Source organism: Anarrhichthys ocellatus, unplaced genomic scaffold (assembly GCF_004355925.1).
Source record: "Anarrhichthys ocellatus isolate YVR2014 unplaced genomic scaffold, GSC_Weel_1.0 scaffold15, whole genome shotgun sequence".
Lineage (NCBI taxonomy): Eukaryota > Metazoa > Chordata > Actinopteri > Perciformes > Anarhichadidae > Anarrhichthys > Anarrhichthys ocellatus.
The window spans coordinates 4,026,873-4,047,476 of NW_022280045.1; the positions used below are offsets into that span (position 1 = coordinate 4,026,873).

General features: G+C 43.2%; 1 protein-coding gene across 2 annotated transcripts in view; it reads left to right on the forward strand.

Annotated features, from left to right (window-relative positions):
• Positions 1 to 10,046, forward strand: part of ptch2 (patched 2) — a 30,005-nt gene extending 19,959 nt beyond the window's left edge. For both annotated transcript variants that reach the window (XM_031854526.1, XM_031854525.1), the window contains 9 exons: positions 1 to 75; positions 644 to 786; positions 942 to 1,122; positions 1,218 to 1,498; positions 2,889 to 3,026; positions 3,450 to 3,592; positions 6,340 to 6,733; positions 6,838 to 7,411; positions 7,611 to 10,046. The exon at positions 1 to 75 is cut by the window's left edge and continues 450 nt beyond it. In XM_031854526.1, coding sequence (XP_031710386.1) covers positions 1 to 75; positions 644 to 786; positions 942 to 1,122; positions 1,218 to 1,498; positions 2,889 to 3,026; positions 3,450 to 3,592; positions 6,340 to 6,733; positions 6,838 to 7,411; positions 7,611 to 7,645 — 1,964 coding nt within the window. In that variant the 3' untranslated portion in view covers positions 7,646 to 10,046. The remainder of the gene's footprint in view (positions 76 to 643; positions 787 to 941; positions 1,123 to 1,217; positions 1,499 to 2,888; positions 3,027 to 3,449; positions 3,593 to 6,339; positions 6,734 to 6,837; positions 7,412 to 7,610) is intronic.
• Positions 10,047 to 20,604: the final 10,558 nt, after the last annotated feature.

Consider the following 20,604-nt stretch of genomic DNA (forward strand, 5'->3'; position numbering starts at 1 on the left):
TTAAATATGTGGTCAGAGACAGCGACAGCAAACTGCCCCGTATGTGGCTGCACTACTTCCAGGACTGGCTAAGAGGTAAGACTCAGTCTTTTTATTTCATCTTTTTTTGAGTGAGTCAGGTAATAAGTTACTCTCTGTCCCAATGGGAGTTTTTTTTACAATGATGTCAGAATCCCACTGAGGGGTTTTTCAGGTGTGCTTTTTTTATTTTTTAACTAAGGGCAGGAGTGAGTGAATGTGTGTGCGTGTGTGTGTGTGTTTGTGTGTGCGCGAGGAGGTGAGAATGTGCGAAGGGTGAATGAAAGTTTGTTCACGCCGTTGTTTACCCCCATCCACCTGGGCTCAGGGGTGGTGCAGTAGACGGGTTGGGGTCATAGGTTATCTTTGCATGTGTGTGTGTGTGTGTGTGTGTGTGTGTGTGTCCTCAGGCTAGAACATGTCAGAGCTCCAGTCAGGAGGAAGTGATAACTAACAACAGCCTGATCAATCAGAGCCAGATGAAAAAAGAAACTATATTTTAAACATCACTGTCCACCCAGACAGCTCCTATAATTTTATGATAATAGAAATCATAATATTTATAAATGACAACCACAACAATCTTTTCTTTTCTTTTCCCGTGTGTGTTTTACCTCACACGCAGGTCTTCAGGCTGCTTTTGATGCTGACTGGCAGGCAGGCAGGATTACCTCTGACAGCTATCGCAACGGCACAGAGGACGGAGCGCTGGCGTACAAGCTCCTCATCCAGACCGGCTCCAAGAAAGAGCCTTTTAACTACAGCCAGGTATGTCGACAAGAGCGGCAGGAAATACTTTTAAACAGTATCCGTGGGTGGTATTGTGGGCGCTACATAATCGGCTGTCTTTTCACCATTTATTCGAACAAAACTCGATACCTGAATGTCCATTAAATCTGAATTTTTGAATTACTTTCCTCCAGCTGACATCTCGGCGGCTGGTGGACGCAGAGGGTTTGATCCCTGCGGAGGTGTTTTACATTTACCTGACAGTCTGGGTCAGCAATGATCCTCTGGGCTATGCTGCCTCCCAGGCCAACTTCTACCCCCATCCTAGAGAGTGGATTCACGACAAGTACGACACTACAGGGGAGAATCTGCGCAGTAAGTAATCTTATTCATCACATTATCATATCCTGAAAATGCCTTGCAGGACAAATGATCTCAAATCTCACCTTTCTTGTCTTTCCCTCTTGCAGTCCCAGCTGCAGAGCCCCTGGAGTTCGCCCAGTTCCCCTTCTACCTGAACGGCCTTCGCCAGGCCAGCGACTTTGTGGAGGCCATCGAGAGTGTGCGGGCCATCTGCGATGAGTTTAGCCGCAAGGGCGTGTTGAACTACCCTAACGGATACCCCTTCCTGTTCTGGGAGCAGTACATTGGCCTCAGACACTGGTTCCTGCTGGCGATCAGCGTGGTGCTGGCCTGCACCTTCCTGGTCTGTGCGATTCTCCTGCTCAACCCCTGGACCGCCGGCATCATTGTAAGCAAAGCGTCCAATTTGCCCGACAACTCTTCATCGCACCTCTTCCTCATCCTTCCTATGGTTCTGCGTTTTTCCAACTCATGCTACCTCAACAACATCATTAGCCCCTTTCCTCCTCTCACTTTCTTCTCACCCTTCTCAGCACAGCTCAATAACGCTGTCTAGGGGGGCCCTTTTTCTCTGCGGAGGGCCAGTACGCACACACACACACACACACAGGGACCTTTGTCATTCTAATGTAGGCTGGGCTGGCCTTAGAAAAGGAAATGCAAAGGAGCAAGAAAGGCTTTGCCCTCCTGAAGCCTCTACCTCCAACTCCCTCACTGCTTTTGTCAGAGGGAGAGGGAGAGACTTGGGGACAGGACAGATCTGCCCAGTTGCGACCTTGGCCTGCTCAACCCATCCATCAGGGATATGTGTGTGTGTGTGTGTGTGTGTGTGTGTGTACGTGAGAGAGAGTGAAAGAGACAGTCTGAGTGTTCAGCAGTTGGAAAACATTTCACACACAAGCTGGTGGGACCGGTGGTCCTTAAGGGCCCCCCAAGCTCACACACATACACAAATCCACATATCCCAACCATTGGGGGGGGGGGGTGGTGGCTGAAGTGTAGCACAACAACAGTGCCGGTTTCAAGTGGAATGTGTTTCATTTAAGTAGCGATCCCTAGCAGCACTGATTGAGACAGCAACGTAACACGGTATCCCCAGGCAGAGAGAGAGGCACCGCTGTATGCACGTACTGTTTCCAAGCATCAGCCTGCCTGTGAAGGTTTCACCCTGCCGGTATGTGGTCGAGCAGTAAAACGCCTTTTATCATTTCCAATTTAAGCGTGCCCCCAGCGCAGAGGCCCCGCTGGGATCAAAAGCTTCCGTTGGCCGGGAACCGTTTTCTCCTCCTTGTTGTTGTTGTTTGCGTTGCGGTTTTACAGTACCATTGCATGTTTACGATGAAGCGAACTGAAACACTGCATTAAAATGCAAGCTGGAGCATTAAAATATCGGAAATGATCAAAATAAGCAAACAGGCTGCGCTCCAGTGAAAAAACAAGATCATTTGTTTTCCACCAACGCAGACAGATGTATACGGTGTTCTGGTAGAGAGGGCCCACGCTCTGTTGTCTCAGGCGCTGTCAATCATTTCAACCACCTCTGAGAAGGAAGGGGAGGAGGAGGAGGGGAAGGTATTAGCCTCGGGGTGGGTAATTTGATGCCATGTGGTTAAGACCCCGAGCAAAGGGTCAAAGATTGTGTGGGGTGAAGAGGCAAAAGGGCTAAAGTCAGTCACTGGGGAAAGGCACATTTGTTTTTATTGTTTACATGCTTTTATTCTCTTCAGTAGTGGTAGTTGAAAGCAATTCGTTTTCGTGACGCTTTCTCTTCCTTACAGGTGTTCATCTTGGCCATGATGACGGTGGAGCTGTTTGGCATCATGGGTCTGATCGGCATCAAGCTGAGCGCCATCCCTGTGGTCATTCTGATCGCCTCTGTGGGCATCGGAGTGGAGTTCACCGTCCACATCGCGCTGGTAAGTCAAGACCCGGCACAAAGCAAGAGCACACACACGGATTAACTGTTAGGAGGACTGAGCTCCTACAATTAAACACCTACTTTACTTGAAACCCGATGCTCTGGTCTAAATGTTTAATGCCTACTGCAGACTGACATGTGGCCACGTGATTTGCCTACCTCGGAAGGATTACACATAACCAGTCATGTTTTTTTTTGTTTTTCAATAATTGATTAAATGTATTTCACTCACTGCAAGGCTTCCGGGTTCATGCTGGCAGCTTTCGAGCATAGTGTGCTGTCTTGTAGTTTAGCGTAGTGATCCCCAAATAACAAAAAAAACACTAATGCAGGAATGCCAAACCTCACCTCAAACACAAGTTTTGTGCGATCGGCAGGATTTCCAACTTATTAACTTATTTCTCCTCCCCGTCCGCCGCAGGGCTTCCTGACAGCGATTGGCAACAGAAACAAACGCTCGGCAGTGGCTCTGGAGCACATGTTCGCCCCGGTGGTCGACGGAGCGATCTCCACGCTGCTGGGCGTTCTCATGCTGGCAGGGTCAGAATTTGACTTCATCATGAGGTGAGTAGCCTACGCCGTGTGTGTGTGTGTGTGTATGTGTGTGTGTGTGTGTGTGTGCGTGTGTGTGTGAGGCTGCATCTGTGTATGTGGCGATGTATGTGCCGACTTTGTACTGATGTGTGAGAGAGTGACGGTACTCGCTCACACAGCGATTCCATCTGCACCCTCCCCAGCCCATTTCTTACCTTCACAAGTAGCAGTGTTTTGGTTCTACGCCATAAGTGTGTGTGTGTGTGTCCTCACTTTGGGGACGGGAGGAAGCCTTGTGGGGGGTCAGCGGTGCATGCAGGTGGAAATGTTATACCCCTATTTATGTACACACATACACACAGTGACAAATATGCACCTGGTTCTGTCACTCTTGGCGCACACACACACACACACACCCGTCTCCCCAACCTCAGAGCACAAAAATGGGGAAAACATCAAGGGTGTGTAGCAGCTGCTCGTAAACATGGGTGATCTCTCTTTCTCTCTCGTTCACTGCGTCTCTTTCACACACACACACACACACACACACACATACAAGAGGGAATCTGTAAAAATTCCTATCATCCGTTTGGCATTCAGTTCCTCCACATCGGGTGCCGTCATAAAAAAGTGGAGCTAAATTTGAAATGGTCAGCCAGTCAGATGGGCCGAAGCCCACCAACAGACAACCCTCCCTTCTGTGCGTGCGCGAGTGCGTTTGAAAAATGTTGCGTACTTTTGTGCGTGCGTGCATCTTCTACCACTGTTTCATGGTCAGAGTGGAAAAAAAGGCGAATAGCTCAATGTTTTTCAGCTGAATGTGGTCTAGGCCCAAACCCTGAAACCACAACCTTGAGCTCACAGACTGCAACAGGCCTCCATGACATAAAAAGCGCCGTTTTTTTCTGCAGAAACAGAGACAGAGAGAGGAGGAGAAATACTCCGAGGGTGGCTTTTTTTTGCTCGGGATACGAGGTCCTGGTGGGCGGTCAGGTGAACGGATCCACCGCCATGTCGGATTGGAAAGATAAAGAGGTGTAAATGGGGAGAAATTGAGAGTAAATAGGAAGTTGGACTGGGAAGAATGAAAGTCAGAGAGAGAGCGTTTTCAGCATCTTGTTTTTCTTCTCTTCTCCCATGGTTCTGTGAGAGGTCTTTTCAGAGGACGGGGTGAGAAACGGAGACAGAAGGGTCCAGTATCTCTGTTGGAGGTCTTGTTTAGCTGTAGCTGTAGCTGTGGTGGGGTGAATGGGGCAAGCTAGAGCTGCCTAGCTGGGGAGTAGCATAAATATACTGCTGTAAACATCTCCTGGCCTTGTAATGCACTGAATAAACAGCAAGCCTAATTCAGCCCTGCTCAGAGTCCTCTCTCTCATGCACACACGTACGCGGCACATATGAGTGCGTACACACACACACACACACACACACAAGGAGAAATGCACATATGTACAGGCATGTAAACACTTACGCTCTCTTTCTCTCACACACACACACACAGCTCCCCAGGCCCTGACAACGAATGGAAAAGATTACAGTTTATATAAACAACAGAATTCCTAACAGTGAGACACTGTTGGAGGTCCCACCAACGTCTCGCTCGCTTTCTTTCTTTTTTTTTTTTTTTCTTTTCTTTTTTTTTTTTTCCCCACAACGTAAAGAAGTTGTTTGGTGATAGAATGAGCAAGTGAGCTGAACGGTGGTGGCCAATGCACTGCCATCAAAACAACAACAACCTATATTTGTGATTTCAGCGTCCGCGCTTTAACTCAATAACTCGTGCAGATTAAATACCCGCGTGGGGTTGAAAGGCCGTCACGGTTTGAGAAGACAGCAAGAAATTAAAACTCTCCCCGAAGTGTTTTGTCAAAAGTGGTTAGGATGACATGCGTTATGCTTCTGATTCTGATTCTGAAGGAAGAAAACAAGGACATATGCTTAAAGAAGAAAATATGTCAGAGAGAGAGCGGGGGGGGGGGGGGGCCGACACGGCTGCGAACAGGTTGTGAAATCACACCCGACATGCAAACCATGAACTTTTTCCTGGAGAGTGACCTTTGTCAAGTGAAGTAGTTGTAATCATTGTAGTAGTCCATTCACAAGAGAGAACCATGTTTCCAGAGCGCCACACCACCATTATCTCTGTCCCTGTTGGCTTTTTTTTTTCTTCTCCTTCATTCCAACAATCGTTTTTTTTCTCCCTCCCTCCTTCTTATACCTCTTTAAGTCTGGCTGGTGGTTAGCATCTCACTGTCTCCCTCGTTCTGCTTTCTGTTAGTGTTTAAGTGGAGTTCTCTCTAATTTTCCTTGGGAAGCTCTTTCTTGTGGCCTGCCTCCACCCCCGGCCTCCTCAGAGCCCCGCTGAAATGCACGCACACACAAAAAATAAAAAACACACACACTATGTGAGTGAAAAAGAGAGCGAGAGAAAGTCTTGTAGCAGCAGCAGTGGAGGCATCAAAGCATGTTTTAGTTGGACTGAGCGGGGAATCAGATTTGCCCTCCCTGCCTTTGATACACAAACACTGGGCTTTCCCTGACTTCTTTCCCTGAGCTACTTCCCTTCCTCAAGTGCCAACTATGTGTGAGTGTGTTTGGAATTGTGCACATGCATGTGTGTTTGTGTGTTCTTGTCCTTACAACACATCGGGCCACTGTGGTCTTGTGCATTTTTTTTGTCACGTTAAAAGAAAAATTGCATAAAATTTAGACGAATGTTTCATGTTTGGTTCATGTTCAAACTAACGTCCCCCCCCCCCTCTCTCTCCATCCTTCAGATATTTCTTTGCTGTGTTGGCCATCCTCACTGTACTGGGGGTACTGAATGGCTTGGTTCTCCTGCCGGTGCTCCTGTCCATGATGGGCCCTCCGGCTGAGGTCACCCCGGTCGACAATGCCAGTCGCCTGCCAACGCCTTCCCCTGAACCCCAACTGCCCCCACCGATGGCCCACCACGGTTACTACACGGGCCACCACAACCCGCGGCCGTCTTGTCAGCAGGCCTTTTCGGAGTCCTCTGACTCGGAGTATTACTCCGAGGTGACCACCACGTCAGGCATCGGGGAGGAGGATTATAAGTACTGCGACATAGCGTCGCACGCCAGCGTCCCACCCTCGACGTCTCACATACTGCTGGAAGCCAGCAAAAACCCCAGTTTCCCCAAGCTCACGGTACGCCGCATGACCGCACAGATACGATGGAAACCCTTCCTGTTTCTTCAAACTCCTGTGTTTTTGTTTCTGAAAGTAAACAATGAAACTTTTATTTGTTGTAGGTGGTGAAGCCATTCAAAGAAAGTTCAACAGGCACTGGCGGAAGGATCGAGCCGTTGAATGAATCTTCCCACAACACACAGGCTCTCGGCTCCCAGCTTACATGCTGGGATGGAAAAAAGCAGCAGCAGCAGCAGCAGCAGCAGCCGGGCCTCCAGAGGCTCCAGGCGCAACACTTACCCAGCGAAAGACCTCACTTCCTCGGGAGGACTTCTCAAAGCGGCACCAGGCTGCAGAGCGGCAGAGGGCCTCAGCCAAACAGGACTAAAGGGCCGAGCTATAGCAATAGCAGCTCTGCACTGCCGACGCAACAAGGCTCCGCGGGGGGGGCTGTTACCATGGTAACCGCGACAGCCTCCGTGACGGTGGCCGTGCACCCGACCTTGCCGGGGGCGGCGTACCGAGGATACATGCATGAAGGTTTTGACACAGACAGCGAGTCGGACTGTTTCGAGGCTGCTAAGAGGACTTGTGGTGGCAAAACGAACTTTTCTTCATGTAAGAGAGACTCTTTAGAGCTCCAGGACTTGGAGGCAACGCAGAGCCAGGCAGAGCGTCAGCTCGGCAAGACACGAGGTGAGTTTGTTACCAGTCAATCTCAGGTTTACCGCACTTTTAATCTTCTCGATATGTGTATTGAGAGCCGACATTAAACCGAAGAGCAAACCCGAGAAATACGTGCGGCGTCTCAATGAGATTTCCAGTGCATCTGTCTTTTGAAGGTGTGTTCAGCTAAATCTGACGCTTCTCTGTTCTCTCTGTTTCTCTGCTGTAGGTGGGTTGAGGATCCAGGCAGCCAAAGATTGCTAGACTCTCTCACTCGCCTCGTCTTCTCGTTTCGAGTCTCCGGCTGCTTCTCCGGAGCAGCTTGACGGCTCACGCGGAGTCACGTCTGTACATAGACTTCACACAAAAAAGGAGAGGATTTATTTCAAGGACATATTAAAGGAAAAAAAAGACATTTTCAGAATTATATAAATCTATGAGTATATATTTTAATACTAAAAAAAAGAAGGAAGCTATTTAAATGAGTACTGTATAACTTGGGTATTCTCTTGTGTAAAAGTTCAGATGTAAAAGATTATTTTTTTTGTGGGGCGGTTGATTCTTTTTTTCCACCCCCCCCCCCCCCCCCCCACACAGTGTATAGAATAAGAACTGTGCTATATGTAAAAAGTGTCCACAAAAAGTGAGATGTTATTAAGATATTAGGCTATTGAACATACGTGGTCAGTGTTTTATTTCTATGTATTGCTATGATTTCTTTTGCTGCTACATTTCAAAATAATTTTAAGTGATTTGCCTTAAAAAAAAAATGCAGTACCCCCCCCAGTTTAAGTCAGTATAAGTTTTTACACACTATTATACTGTGAGATTTTGATTACAGATGATCTCTGTCACAGTGTGCACTGTTTAAAGAAGCAGAGAACTCCACAGCAGACTGTTTTCTTAACAGTAGTAACCGTCGTGCCTTCAGTTTGTCCCCTTTTCCTCGTTATCACAGGAATCAGCACTCAGTATTATGTTCTCGCTTTGCTGTAAATATGTTTTGTCTCGTCCAGACACACAATGTTTGTCAAGAAGCAGTAGTAGACTGATGTTATCACCATCATCCCGCCCGTCTATCTGAATATTGTTGTGATCAGTTAGCCAGCACGCTGGCAGGGTCACACCCGTATTCATATTTCACGTTGGATCTTCCATCCTCTGCAGTTTTCAACTACTTGAAGGAGCTGTGATAAGATTTTGTTATTTTATTTTTTCTGCAGTTTTCGTAAGCTCTACAGTGGGTGAAGCTCACATTGGTCACTTTGTGTTTGACAATTGTTCACCTTCTCGTGTTATTTTGAAAGGGAATTATGAAATCTAATGCAAAGGGAGTGATTTTGTTTTATTATTATTATTATTAATTCCTCCTTTTTTCCTTTGCTGGCTGCTTTGGGTTTGCGACACCTTCATGTCGTTGCGACCCTGTGCAATTATTACATGATGTAAACTGGCTCAACCTTTATAATGCTCCAACCTGCTCTCACTCACTTTCTAATGTCTCACTCTTCTTGCTAATACAAACCTCATATGTGGCACAATACATTTTTCTTTCATTCTTAGGATTTTCATGTCATTTGCTTTACAAAGTTGTTTTCGTTGATGTTGTCGTTGTTCGGTATTGGTCTCATCACTGCCAGGTTAAATTGCAGGGAATTTTTATTTTTTTTTAAGTGGCAGCTTTGATTTCTTTTGTACATATGAAAGAAAAGTTAAGTAGCTACTGTGCAGTTGTGAATAATTAAGCAGAATGAGCAAAGCACCGTTCACAGTTTGATCAGACCGTAGACCGACCGCCAGCAGGTGTTGTCAGTGTGGTGAGGAGGTTAAAAGGGAGGGGGGGCGGGGGGTGAAGGGGGGGGAGCTCCTGCATTGGTTTGTAGTTTATTTCAAAAGAAAAATTGTTAATGTCATGCCATATAAATTATTTATATTAAAATTTATTTTTGTAGTTTGTACAGATGTTAGTATCTAGACTGAAGTTCTATTTTTAAAGAGTGAATATATATTATATATAAATATATCTATTTGTTGCCGAGTTTGTTTTTGTTTTGACGTTTTATTTTGTTTGCATTCTGGGATGGAGGGAGGGGTTGACAACACTTTAGAGCAGAGGCCTTTATTTTTATTTTTTTTTTTTTTTGGTGGAGTAAAGGAGGCAGTGGGAGGACCATGAAGGAGAAGGTGTGTAGGATTGTGTCACTGTTACACCTTGTTTTTTTCAGTTTCCTCTTGGCCCTTCCTTCTTCATTGTCATATTTTAAAAATGTTCTTGTCCATGTCTAAAACACTGTGACTTCTGAAAACTATGCTCAAGAAAACCCTCGTGTGACCGTTATGTTCCCTCACCTGCTATAGAAATTGAACTAACAAAATAAATTGAATGGAGAAAAAAAAAGTGCTTCTGTGGTCTTTGCCAGTCTTTTCGAGTGTGTGTTTGTGTGTTTGTGTTTACCTGTGAACCTAAAACCCTTATCACAGACCAGCAAACTGACAAACTGACAGTGTTTGCTGGTTAAATATACTGGTTAAATAGGTCTACTCTATTATCGAGGTGCATTGTTGGTGTGTAAAACAAAAGGTTTGATTTCAGTACGTCAATCATTGAAACCCAGTAGTATCCGCATATTTAATAAGAATTTAATTTTAGGCCTAAATCTGATTGAAACTATGAAATCAGCTATTTATACTCAAGACTCATTAATCATGAAAAAACTATTCCCATTCAAGAGAGGTTGTACAGGACTGTCAACAAGCATGCACGTGTGAAGATCAGTAAGACATCGCACAATCAATTTACACTGATAAATGCTACTACTGGGGGAATGAGTTACATCAAATGTTTTTGAAGTGTTGATAACCCAGTTGACAAACGGTTCACAATAATCCTGCATTTCGGTTGACTATCTTACTGAAATCAACATTGACTCCACGAATCCCCTGATGCGTCAGAACAGTTTGAGCAAATTGAACTGTAACTCAGTCATATGTAACTTATTATCTCGTAAAGTTGGTGTGCAATGCCTGGTTCATTTTTTTTCACATCAGCTGTAATTGAAACTGAACTCATGAGATGCTAATGATATCCAAGTGGATTTCCTCTGACTTCCAGCTCTCATGCAAGCCGTTTCAGCTCTCTCTGCCTGAACTCAAAAGTTTGATCCACACATAATCCAAAATCCTTTATTAATTACAGATGTGATCAAATATGATTTCCCCCGATTGGCACCCAGACACACAAGATGTCAACGTCAGTTGCCCATCCATCTTTCCTTTAGACCAACGCATCTTTGACAACTGGTTCTTCATGGTCCTCAGAAGATGATCCGTGGGATTTTGGTAACATCTTTCACATTTTGTCGAGTGCTACAATCCCTTTTCCCTTGACCCATGACAAGTCATCATGATTTCTACAAGAAAGGAATAACGCTGCTGACATCACTCAGGCAGCAATGTCAGGCATGGTCTGTGCTCAGCTGCAGGGGGGGGGGATGTGTGGGAGTGGTTCAGGGGAGCGATGCCAGGGTGAGTTTATTTGGCACATCTGTAACTTATTTCTAATTAGCCTTTGTCCTGTTGAGCAGCAGCAGGCTGGATCTCTGGAAGCTGACACAGACAGGCAAGAACAGAGAGGTGAACGCCTGCCTGTCACAGATTTGATGTTTGCTGTGTTACCTGTTTAAGGCTGTGTTTGTGCTGAGGAGGACCCACGAGTAGCAGAGAGACGGCTACACTTGCATTCACTCCCGGTTGCTTAAAGATGTCTGATTGTATAGAAGTCTATGAGAAAATCACCCTTCTTCTCACTTGATTTAGTACCTCAGTAAACATTATAAACAGGAGGTTGTAGTCTCAGTCTCTAGTTTCAAGTCTTCAATACAGCATGATGTACATTTTGTAAATTATAGTCCGATTTACAGTAAAATAGTCAATAAAGCAGGGTATGATTTAGGGCATGCTACCTTGAAGATTGACAGGTTTCTACATAAGGTAGAGAGGGTCGTCCGGTAACCGCACAGTTGGCGGTTCGATCCCTGCCTGCTACGTGTCCTGTGCCGATGTGTCCTTGAGCAAGACACAGAACCAGCCCACTGCTTTCTAGTATGTTAAGGATGGTTTAAATGCAGAGGTTCAATTTCATATATACTGTATGCACCTAATGTAAATGACAATTACAATAAAGTTTAAAGTTTAAGTTTGTCCCTTCTGGGAGTTCTCCGTGTTTTTGTCTCCCAACTTTAACTTTTTCACAGTTTTCAGTGTATGAAAGTTGATTCATTCAACATTTTGGTCGCATATAGATGTCTTTTTCAGCGTTCGTTTGTACGTAGCTCCACCCCCTTGTGTCATTTCTGAACTAAAGGCTTCAAAACAGCAGTCCACAAACCCAAGGGGTGATGCCACGATGACTACGTCCACTTATAGCCACTATTATATAAGGTCTATGTGAACACTTCAACATCGAATGATTGCTAGAGTGACTTTATTTGTGTCTGTTTTATGTTAGGTCAGGAATCAGGAGACCATACGACACAAAATCAGGATTATTGTTCTACCCCAAGACGCCATAATCTGACTTTTTTGTGTAATATGAAAAAAGAGAAAAAATGTATTAGCATTGCCTAAGACATATGATAATAATTTAAATGGAACATAAATCAATAGATAAGTCATTGCACAATATAATTAGATTGGTTTTAATTTGTGTGTTCTTGTTATTTCGTTATGCCTGAGGTGAGTGTTTTCATATTGTGCAACGTTCTGCTTCCTGTCAGCCACTGAAAGACCAACAAACCCAAATGTGTTCCCTCACACACACTTTACTGTCACATTCCTGCTGGTTTGATAAGATTTGTTATTGAATTAATCGATGTAAACATTTGGAAATGTGTTTTCCAAATGTTTACATCTTTACTTCATGAACGATGAATTAACACTGAGAACCACTGAACTGGAGCGTTGAGCCACCTGGAAAGTGTCTGGGATCACTGGCTTCCTGGATCATTGTTGTGACTCGTCTGTCTAAATCGCCGCCATTGTGAATGCAGACACACACACACACACACACACACACACACACACACACACACACACACAAGCATACATACCCACACACAAATATCACTACTTTGCTTATGTGCACGACACATTCTCTAAAACTCAAACACAAAACAACTACATAATCACACGCACACACACATACACCCCCTTGCCTCCTCATACACAAATACACACACGCAGACACACACATATACACACAAACACACACACAGGCCACCTGTGTAGATGAAAGGTAGATGCTGTAAATTCCTTCGCTTCTCTCACAACAGCTCCTCGGTTGTCAGCCCAGAGTAGCCCACGTCTGAATCTGATACCTCAGTCTTTTGAAGTTACTGTCATGCACGTCCACCTCTAAAACATACCTCACACACACACACACACACACACACACACACACACACATACAAGCTCACAGTACAGCACACCTGGCTCAGTAGTTCAAAACAATCTAAACTTAAATCCCATTTATTTTGTATGTAATCTCACATACACCCCAAAACAGTAAACAATACTGGCCAGATTGGTTTGGTTTTAAAGTTGTAGGTTAATGAGAACAGATTTGCCCCAAAGTGATGTCATCCTGCGAGCACATGTTGTATTTAATGTCACAGCTCAGTGACAAGAAAATGAAAACCTGCTGTCCAGTTATGGGTCAGAGCAGGGCTGGAGCCTATCCCGGCATGCATTTGGTGAAAAAAACGGTTCAGGATCATTTTCATTTAAGAAACCGCGGAGAACGCAGGGAGAGGAAAATGCAACATTAACCCAAAACAGTCAGCCTCAGTTTGGTGTGTCTTGCTAATCACTCAGCCCCTGCACCACATCTTTATAATCAAAATACTTATTCTGTTTTATGTGGTTGTAATACTAAAACATTTTAATTGAAGAGTACACTAAGGCAAAACATAAAAATTGGAAAGCACCCGTTAATTTTCTTCAAAATGCCCAAGAAATAAATTAATGAAATAATCAGAAACAAATGTGATGAGACAGGCTGGTTTCAATAGAAGTAACACACACACACACACACACACACACACACACACACATACACACACACAAAACTCTGTTGTATTTGCGTTTCCCTCAGGCATTAGGCATTGTACAGAGCTATATCAGATAACAACGGAGAGATAGCTTTGCAGTTTTACGGGGTTGACCTGAAACTTTTCTTTATCTTTGGGTGAGAAGGAGGATATTCCATTTTTTTGTTAGACATGGGACAACAGGATAGTGTAGCGATTATGGAGAGACCCTATACTTCAACCGTAAATTCTGACATCGACCTTACCAGCTCCTGGGGTGTTGTTCTAAATGTATCATTCTGACCTCTGACCTTTGTGTGAAGGGAAACTATACATTAAATAGCACATTCATTTGACTATCAATTAGATGATTTGTGTGGGGAAGTTGCATTTATTGTCCCCTGTTTGGATAGTGTGTAAAAGAGTATGTAGTGCTTGAAAGACCGCCTGCTGTCACATGATTCTGTGAGTGTTTGTGTTGTTTTTTCATGAATGTGGTGTCATGTGGTGTCTCAAGATTAATTAATGAATGTGTGTGTGAGTGTGTGTGTGTGTGTGTGTGTGTGTGTGTGTGTGTGTGTGTGTGTGTGTGTGTGTGTGTGTGTATGTGTGAATCAGTTTTGAGCACATCAAATTGTATACATTGATGGAATTGAGTTATTTTTGTCACATTTTTCAAAAACTGAAAGTAGAGGAATTATTGTAGAGGAAGCGACACTAATGGGAAATAGTCTATACATTATATCATGCATCACAGAATCACAGGCACCATGAACATACTACTTTTACTGTAAATCTCCCGCATGTGTGCTTCTACTCAGTAATGCGAGAGCAGTGGATGTAACTGTGCTTTATGGAGCTGCCTCCCTCCCTCCTGTGTGTGAGTGCAGTGTGTGGGCCCAGATAGCAGCTGATAGTCCAGTTAACACAATCTCCCAGTGCCAACTCCTGACCTGTGTGTGAAGGTGAGATCAATGGAAGAAAAGAAAACACAATGAAGGAACAAAAGACTGAGCTCGTGATCTGGTGATGCTGGTGTTAGTGTGTATGCATATGTGTGTGTGTGTGTGTGTGTGTGTGTGTGTGTGAGAGAGTGCACTGCCTGGGTGGCCCAAGGATGAGCGCCCATTGTTGCTGGAATTCAATAGCGCTGATTAGTTAAGAAAAGTGTGTGTGTGTGTGTGCAAAAACATGCACTGGCATGCGTGTCTGTGTGAAGCAGGGGGTGGTGTATGTGTTTGTACTTTTGCACTAAGCGCAGCAGAGAAGAATGGGGGAATTAGCTGCAAAGCCAGTGAGAAAGCAGACTTCAGGGTGACATACCACACAAATCCAGGGAATGGGGATTGTTTCTCTCCACATCCAGAGCAATGCTTTATTTCAATAGAATAACTCTTTTAGTGTGATACATATTTAAAAAGAGAAGCAACACTGCTAAGGAACTGAGATGTGTCTGCGGAAGAGTTTTGTTGAAGGATTTGCAGATTAAAGCCACAGTAATCCAGACGTTGGTCCCCAGTTTGAAACTCAAACCATTACTGGAATGTTAATCAACTTTCAAACCCATCAAATGACCCCATTGCCACGTTTCTTGGTGCTTGAATTATTTTCCCTCCTAACTGACGTTTTAAAAAGAATGGGATCACTTCCTCAAAATGAAATGAGGAAAGGACAGGCAGGTTTCATATAGAACATTTCTTTAAAGGTAGACTCCATGTGCCTTGTGCGTGTAGGTAAATACAGGCTTTGTCATACTTGTTTTGATTGATTGTGTGCACTTGTTTTGATTGTGTGGCAATGACTTGTGTGGCCAACCATTTAAAATTAAAGGAATAAGTCAACATCTTGGGAAAAGCATTTATTTGCTTTTTCTCTGCAAAAGTTAGATCGATACCACAGAGCTATAGAGCCAGGAGACGGTTAGCTTAGCTTAGCATTAACACTGGAAACAGTGTTTTTTTCCTGTTTTAGTTTGACTGTCCTGTCCTCTTTTGTCTAGTCTTGTATTACTTCCTGCCTTTGAGTGTTTCCGTTGGTGATCGTCTGCCCCTCCCTTACCTGTTCCTCGTCAGCCCTGCTGTCACCTGTCCCTCGTTATCGCCGTCCTTTCCTGGTGTGTTTAGTCTCTGTGCTCCCATTGTCTTTTGGCAGTTCATCTTCGTTGCCTTTATTGCTGCATCACGTTTTTTTTAATCTGTCTGTCTGCTGTTTCTGCCTGTGTTTTGGACACTTGGTTTGTAAGCTTTTGCTTTAATTAGAGTGTTTTCTTTCCCTGCATCATGACAACTGTGGGCTACTTAAGTACTATCTTGAGGTACTTGTGCTTTACTTGAGTATATTCATTATACTTCTACTCCAGATTTACTTTTTATCTCCACTACATATATTTACAGATTCTTATCAAGAATACAAAATATAATCAACACATAAATTGTGATGTATTATTATCGATTACTATAAGACTTTAGTGATCCCTTGGTGGAACTCACCCAGCAGTATTTAGGCATCGGAAACTGCAATGTAAAAGCTATATACATATGAATGCATCAACAACTATAATACAAGTTACTTAAATAACATTTAGAATGCAGGACTTGTAGCAGAGTATTTCTACACTGCAGTATTGCTACTTTTACTTCAATAAATGATCAGAGTACTCCTTCCACCACTGGCCAGTTCTGTAAATTGGAAATCACCTTTGAGAGTTGAGTTCCTCTGTTGCTGTCTTTATTTATATGTGTTTCTGCACCGGTTTGCTGCTCCGACTGAGCTCTTCTAATCATCTCTCGAAGAAACAGGAAGAACGAGATCAATATTTATTGCAAATGCTCTTCAACATAACAAATGTGTTTGTAATCTATGCCCTGTATGTGTGTGTGTGTGTGTGTGTGTGTGTGTGTGTGTGTGTCTTTGTTATACCTTGGCCGTGACCGGGCCTATTGAGGGGTGGCAGGAGGAGGAGAAGGAGGAATACAAACTTCCAGGCAATCATGCAGACGGGCGGGAGGGCCCATATAGTGTAAACATGTTTTAAATAAACAGGAACCAGCGTAATGCCCTTTTAATTGATTCATTCTGTGCTTAGCTGTTTACAGAAGGGCCTAAATATGAGCCTCGTAAGGCAGAGGCCTTGTGTTTATAAGTGGTTTGTTTAGTTCAAACAATAACAGTTTGAACACCAGACGTAGTTGTGGATACACCGTGGTGTGTTGTTCTGTGGTGCTCTGTGGCATTGCATTTTTTTTTTTGTGGTGTTTTTCATGTTCTCCCTCTTTCTCCCCATCATTCTCTTTGTGCGTGTTTCCATTTGAGAACTCCATTTTAGGGGAGAATAAAGGAGCTAAAGCGGCTCTCTACAGTACCCCACTGTCTCCTCTTTACAATTTGCAGGCCAGCCAGGGTATGTTGGTGTGTGTGTGTGTGTGTGTGTGTGTGTGTGTGTGTGTGACTGAAGTTTAAATTGTAGCCACAGTGTAATGATATGGTGGCATGGCATTGAGGGGTTCTCCAAAGGGAGGGCTGGGGTTGGTAATTAAACATATGCAGACACAGACACATACAGAGGGTGAGACACACATACACACACAGTCAGAGGCAAAGAAAGAGAGCAAAGCTAAACACATCCAAGTGGGGTAGTAAAAGCTAATGAAGGCTCAGCGCTAGGCTGGCACAGACAGCCATTTCATGTGGTGAAGAGGAGAGGAGGAGGAGGAGGAGGACTGAGGCAGGCTGGGGAGCAATAAGGCAGAGCCTTACTCTGAAGCAAGTTAGGCAAACCGGAGGATAAACTATAATTGACACCATGCTTATGTGTGGTTTTTCAATACGGCTTGTCACGGGGTCTGCCAAATGATTGTCTATGCAATGGAAAAGGCAAACAATGGCATTAACACTTTCAGGGAGCGCCAACAATAAAACTGGCGCTGCAGTGTAGCTTATTAGAGTAAGGGTTAAGTACCACCAGCTCAGGTCCACCTAACAAAGTCAAGCTCCCAGAAATGATCACAAACAGGAGTGTTTGGCAGTGGCAGTGTTCATGTTTGGATGAATTGTAAATGATATAGGAAAGTGAGGTCATTCAATAAAGCAATACATCAAGTACGCTACCTTGATACACAACACTAAAATGATTGTGTCACCAAGAGCTTTAAGTGGTAATGTGCAGGATTACTATTTCCAATCTTTTGTTTTTTAATGATGGTGACAGCTTTGATGATGAACCAAAGTTTGCTGTGGTGTTCTTTTAACCACACTTCAGAACTCGCAGTGTGGCCAGCGCTGTGGTTTGTTTATTTCTGTGATTTTTGTTTTGTAAAGTTTGACTCTCTATTTCTTTTTTTCTATGTCAGTTCAGCTTTCTTGGTCACGCTAACTACTAATCTCCTATTTGTCTCAAACTGAAGCCTGTCGCTGCTTTTCTCAACAGACAGCACATTACTTATGAGCCAGAGCAGCTTTCCCATAAAAGCTGAAATGTTTTTTTTTTACAAATCATCAATGCAGGCACATTGTTTCCAAGCTAAATAAGTCAGGGTTTCACAATCTTTTTGGAGAGGTGACCCAGAGCTTATGTTAATGCTAATATTATCTTGGTGCTTAGGCTCATTTTGGCATTCATCTCACATTGCTTTTCTCTTAAAATAGGAATATAAGGCTTTTGGGACTCAATGATAGACAACAGCGTCTTGATAAGATGGAAATGTAACCGTTGTGGTCAGAGAAGGCTGTTAAACTCTGGGTATATGTGTAGTTTTCTTTTAGAAATTTGGAGTCCACATGTTGCAGCCTGCACTGTGCAAGCAAACATATGACTTCTCTGGTGAGCCCCATAAAAAAAGAAAAAAGAAACTGGTGAGTTTTAAAGATTGATTTAAAAAGCACATTGACACATTTCTGTGCTATTCATGGTTTGTGGTTTCGATTGGTGTTCCCTTAAAAAGGTCGCATGCAGGCCTGCAATATCTCAATCTTTATGGTTCTTTTAAAGAAACTGATTGAATTCAAGATAATTTATGGGCTAATTTCACAGTCATGGCTACAATTTTGTTTCAGGTGTATTTTACTCTGTCACTTCTGTTTCAATGGAAAGGTTTAAATTAAGTTTAAAGCTGGAAACCTTATTGGTCTCACTTTGCAGTGAAGTAGCCGTTTCTGCACTGTATGGTTTGAAAATGGAAAACTGATGAAGACCAACAGGGAAATTGTGAGTGACAGATGGGCCCTGTGGACTAGTTCCCAACCAAACGGAGGAACAGAGAAACCAAGAGCTGCACTCTGTTACTGCACACGTGTGTGTGTGTGTGTGTGTGTGTGTGTGTGTGTGGCTGTGGGTGTAAAGCAGTTACTGCTTTACTAATGGCATTCAATACTGTAGCCCACGGTAACTTAATGTCCCAAAAATGTCCTAAAAGTGTCCTACATGTCTAATTATTCACTGAATACTTCCCATTATATCACTTTAAATATCAAATATCATTGGTGCCAACTTTGTAATTGGTTATAAAAGATCTTGGTACTTGTGTACATATTGCTTTTTATTGGTTATGTATATGATTTACGGTGACTGAAGCTCTTGCATTGGATATACACAATGACACAATGTTGAATGATAGTGTCGTCCAACATCTGCAGCATGCTCTGACCGACAGGGGGCAGAGATAAAGCAAAACAAATGATGGTCTGTAATGAAAGAACATGTTAAAAAAAGATGATATTTTTATTTAAATTGAAAGTGGTGAGCTGACCAATCAAGACTGCATTCGGTGCTTTTATTGTAAATGAACCTGCAGGCCAAAGAGGAGGATTAGTCACATGGCAGGTTTTGAAATGGGCCTTAATTTCACAGGCTTTGATTCTTTGGTTTGTTTTAAATTACATATATTATATATATATATATATATATATATATATATATAATATGCATCAAACCTTAATTTTGTTTAAAGAAACATTTAATCACTGAGTGGGCTCTCTGCATTCACTAAAATGATTAAATGAGTCTCATACATAAAGTATATTTTGGTATGACACAGTTTCAATTGATCACTATTAGTAATGTTGTGATAGTGTAGAAGTAACCAACCTGTGGACAGATATTTGTGGAGTGTAACTGCAGCTTTGTGCACTATACCAACACCACTCGTTACTGCAGAGACCAAATAAATAAACAGAATTACTGTTGAAGAAACAAATACAATTTGCCAGCTGGGCAAACTGGGGCCTGGTCTGTGTGGCACGGCTTACTGAACTATTTCACTGCTTGAAATGATGTGTTTAAAGAGTAAGCTTAGTCTATGGCAGCTTTTCTTAAACGATGGGCTGGGAACCAAAATGGGTCACTGGCATGTTTCAGAGGATCCCCACATGCCAAGAATACTAATATGCTTTAATGAGTGAATGTTCCAGACTCACTCAGTATTTACTCAGTTTGGATCTTTGGCTGGAGATGTTTTAAATGCCTGCTGTAGCTATGTTGGACACAAACTAAGTTAACTTATGAAACAATTAATCTTACCAAACCATCATTGTCTGACACTAAAGAAAAGTACACGTAAAAAAAGTAATTTTTTTAAATATTGGCCCAGTTGGTGCTTTTATTTCCAAGCCCAGATTCTGCTGTTACTGCCTGTATGTTGCTTTTTTCTGTCTGTAGCTATAGTGCTCTCTGCTGGCCATGTTGCATAATGCAATACATATTACAGAGATTGTCAGATGGGTTCCCCTGTAAAACTATTTGGTAGAAAATGATCTTTATAGAAACTGAGTGATTAAATCAGTAGATGGTTACCAAGATTTCCAAGCTTAACAACGTACGTGTTCTTGCTTTAATCTTCCCTTACCATACTACTGCTCTGTATTCCAGCATCACTGTGAGTATTTGCTGTCAAAAATTAAAATCTATAGTGCATGAGCCAAGATGACTAATGCTGGACCAGAACTGAGCCTTTTTGAGGCCCCAAATATTAAAGCCATTCTAAAGACGTAAAGAGGCCTATGGCTATTAAATGCTGTTTGCCAAATGATTACATAATAGTGACAGGAGAATAGAAGAACCAGTAGTCCAATACTTTTCTTTAATCTTTTCTTTTTTTGTCTTTGTTCCTCTCACTGCTCCTCTCCGAGTCTGTCAACCTTCCT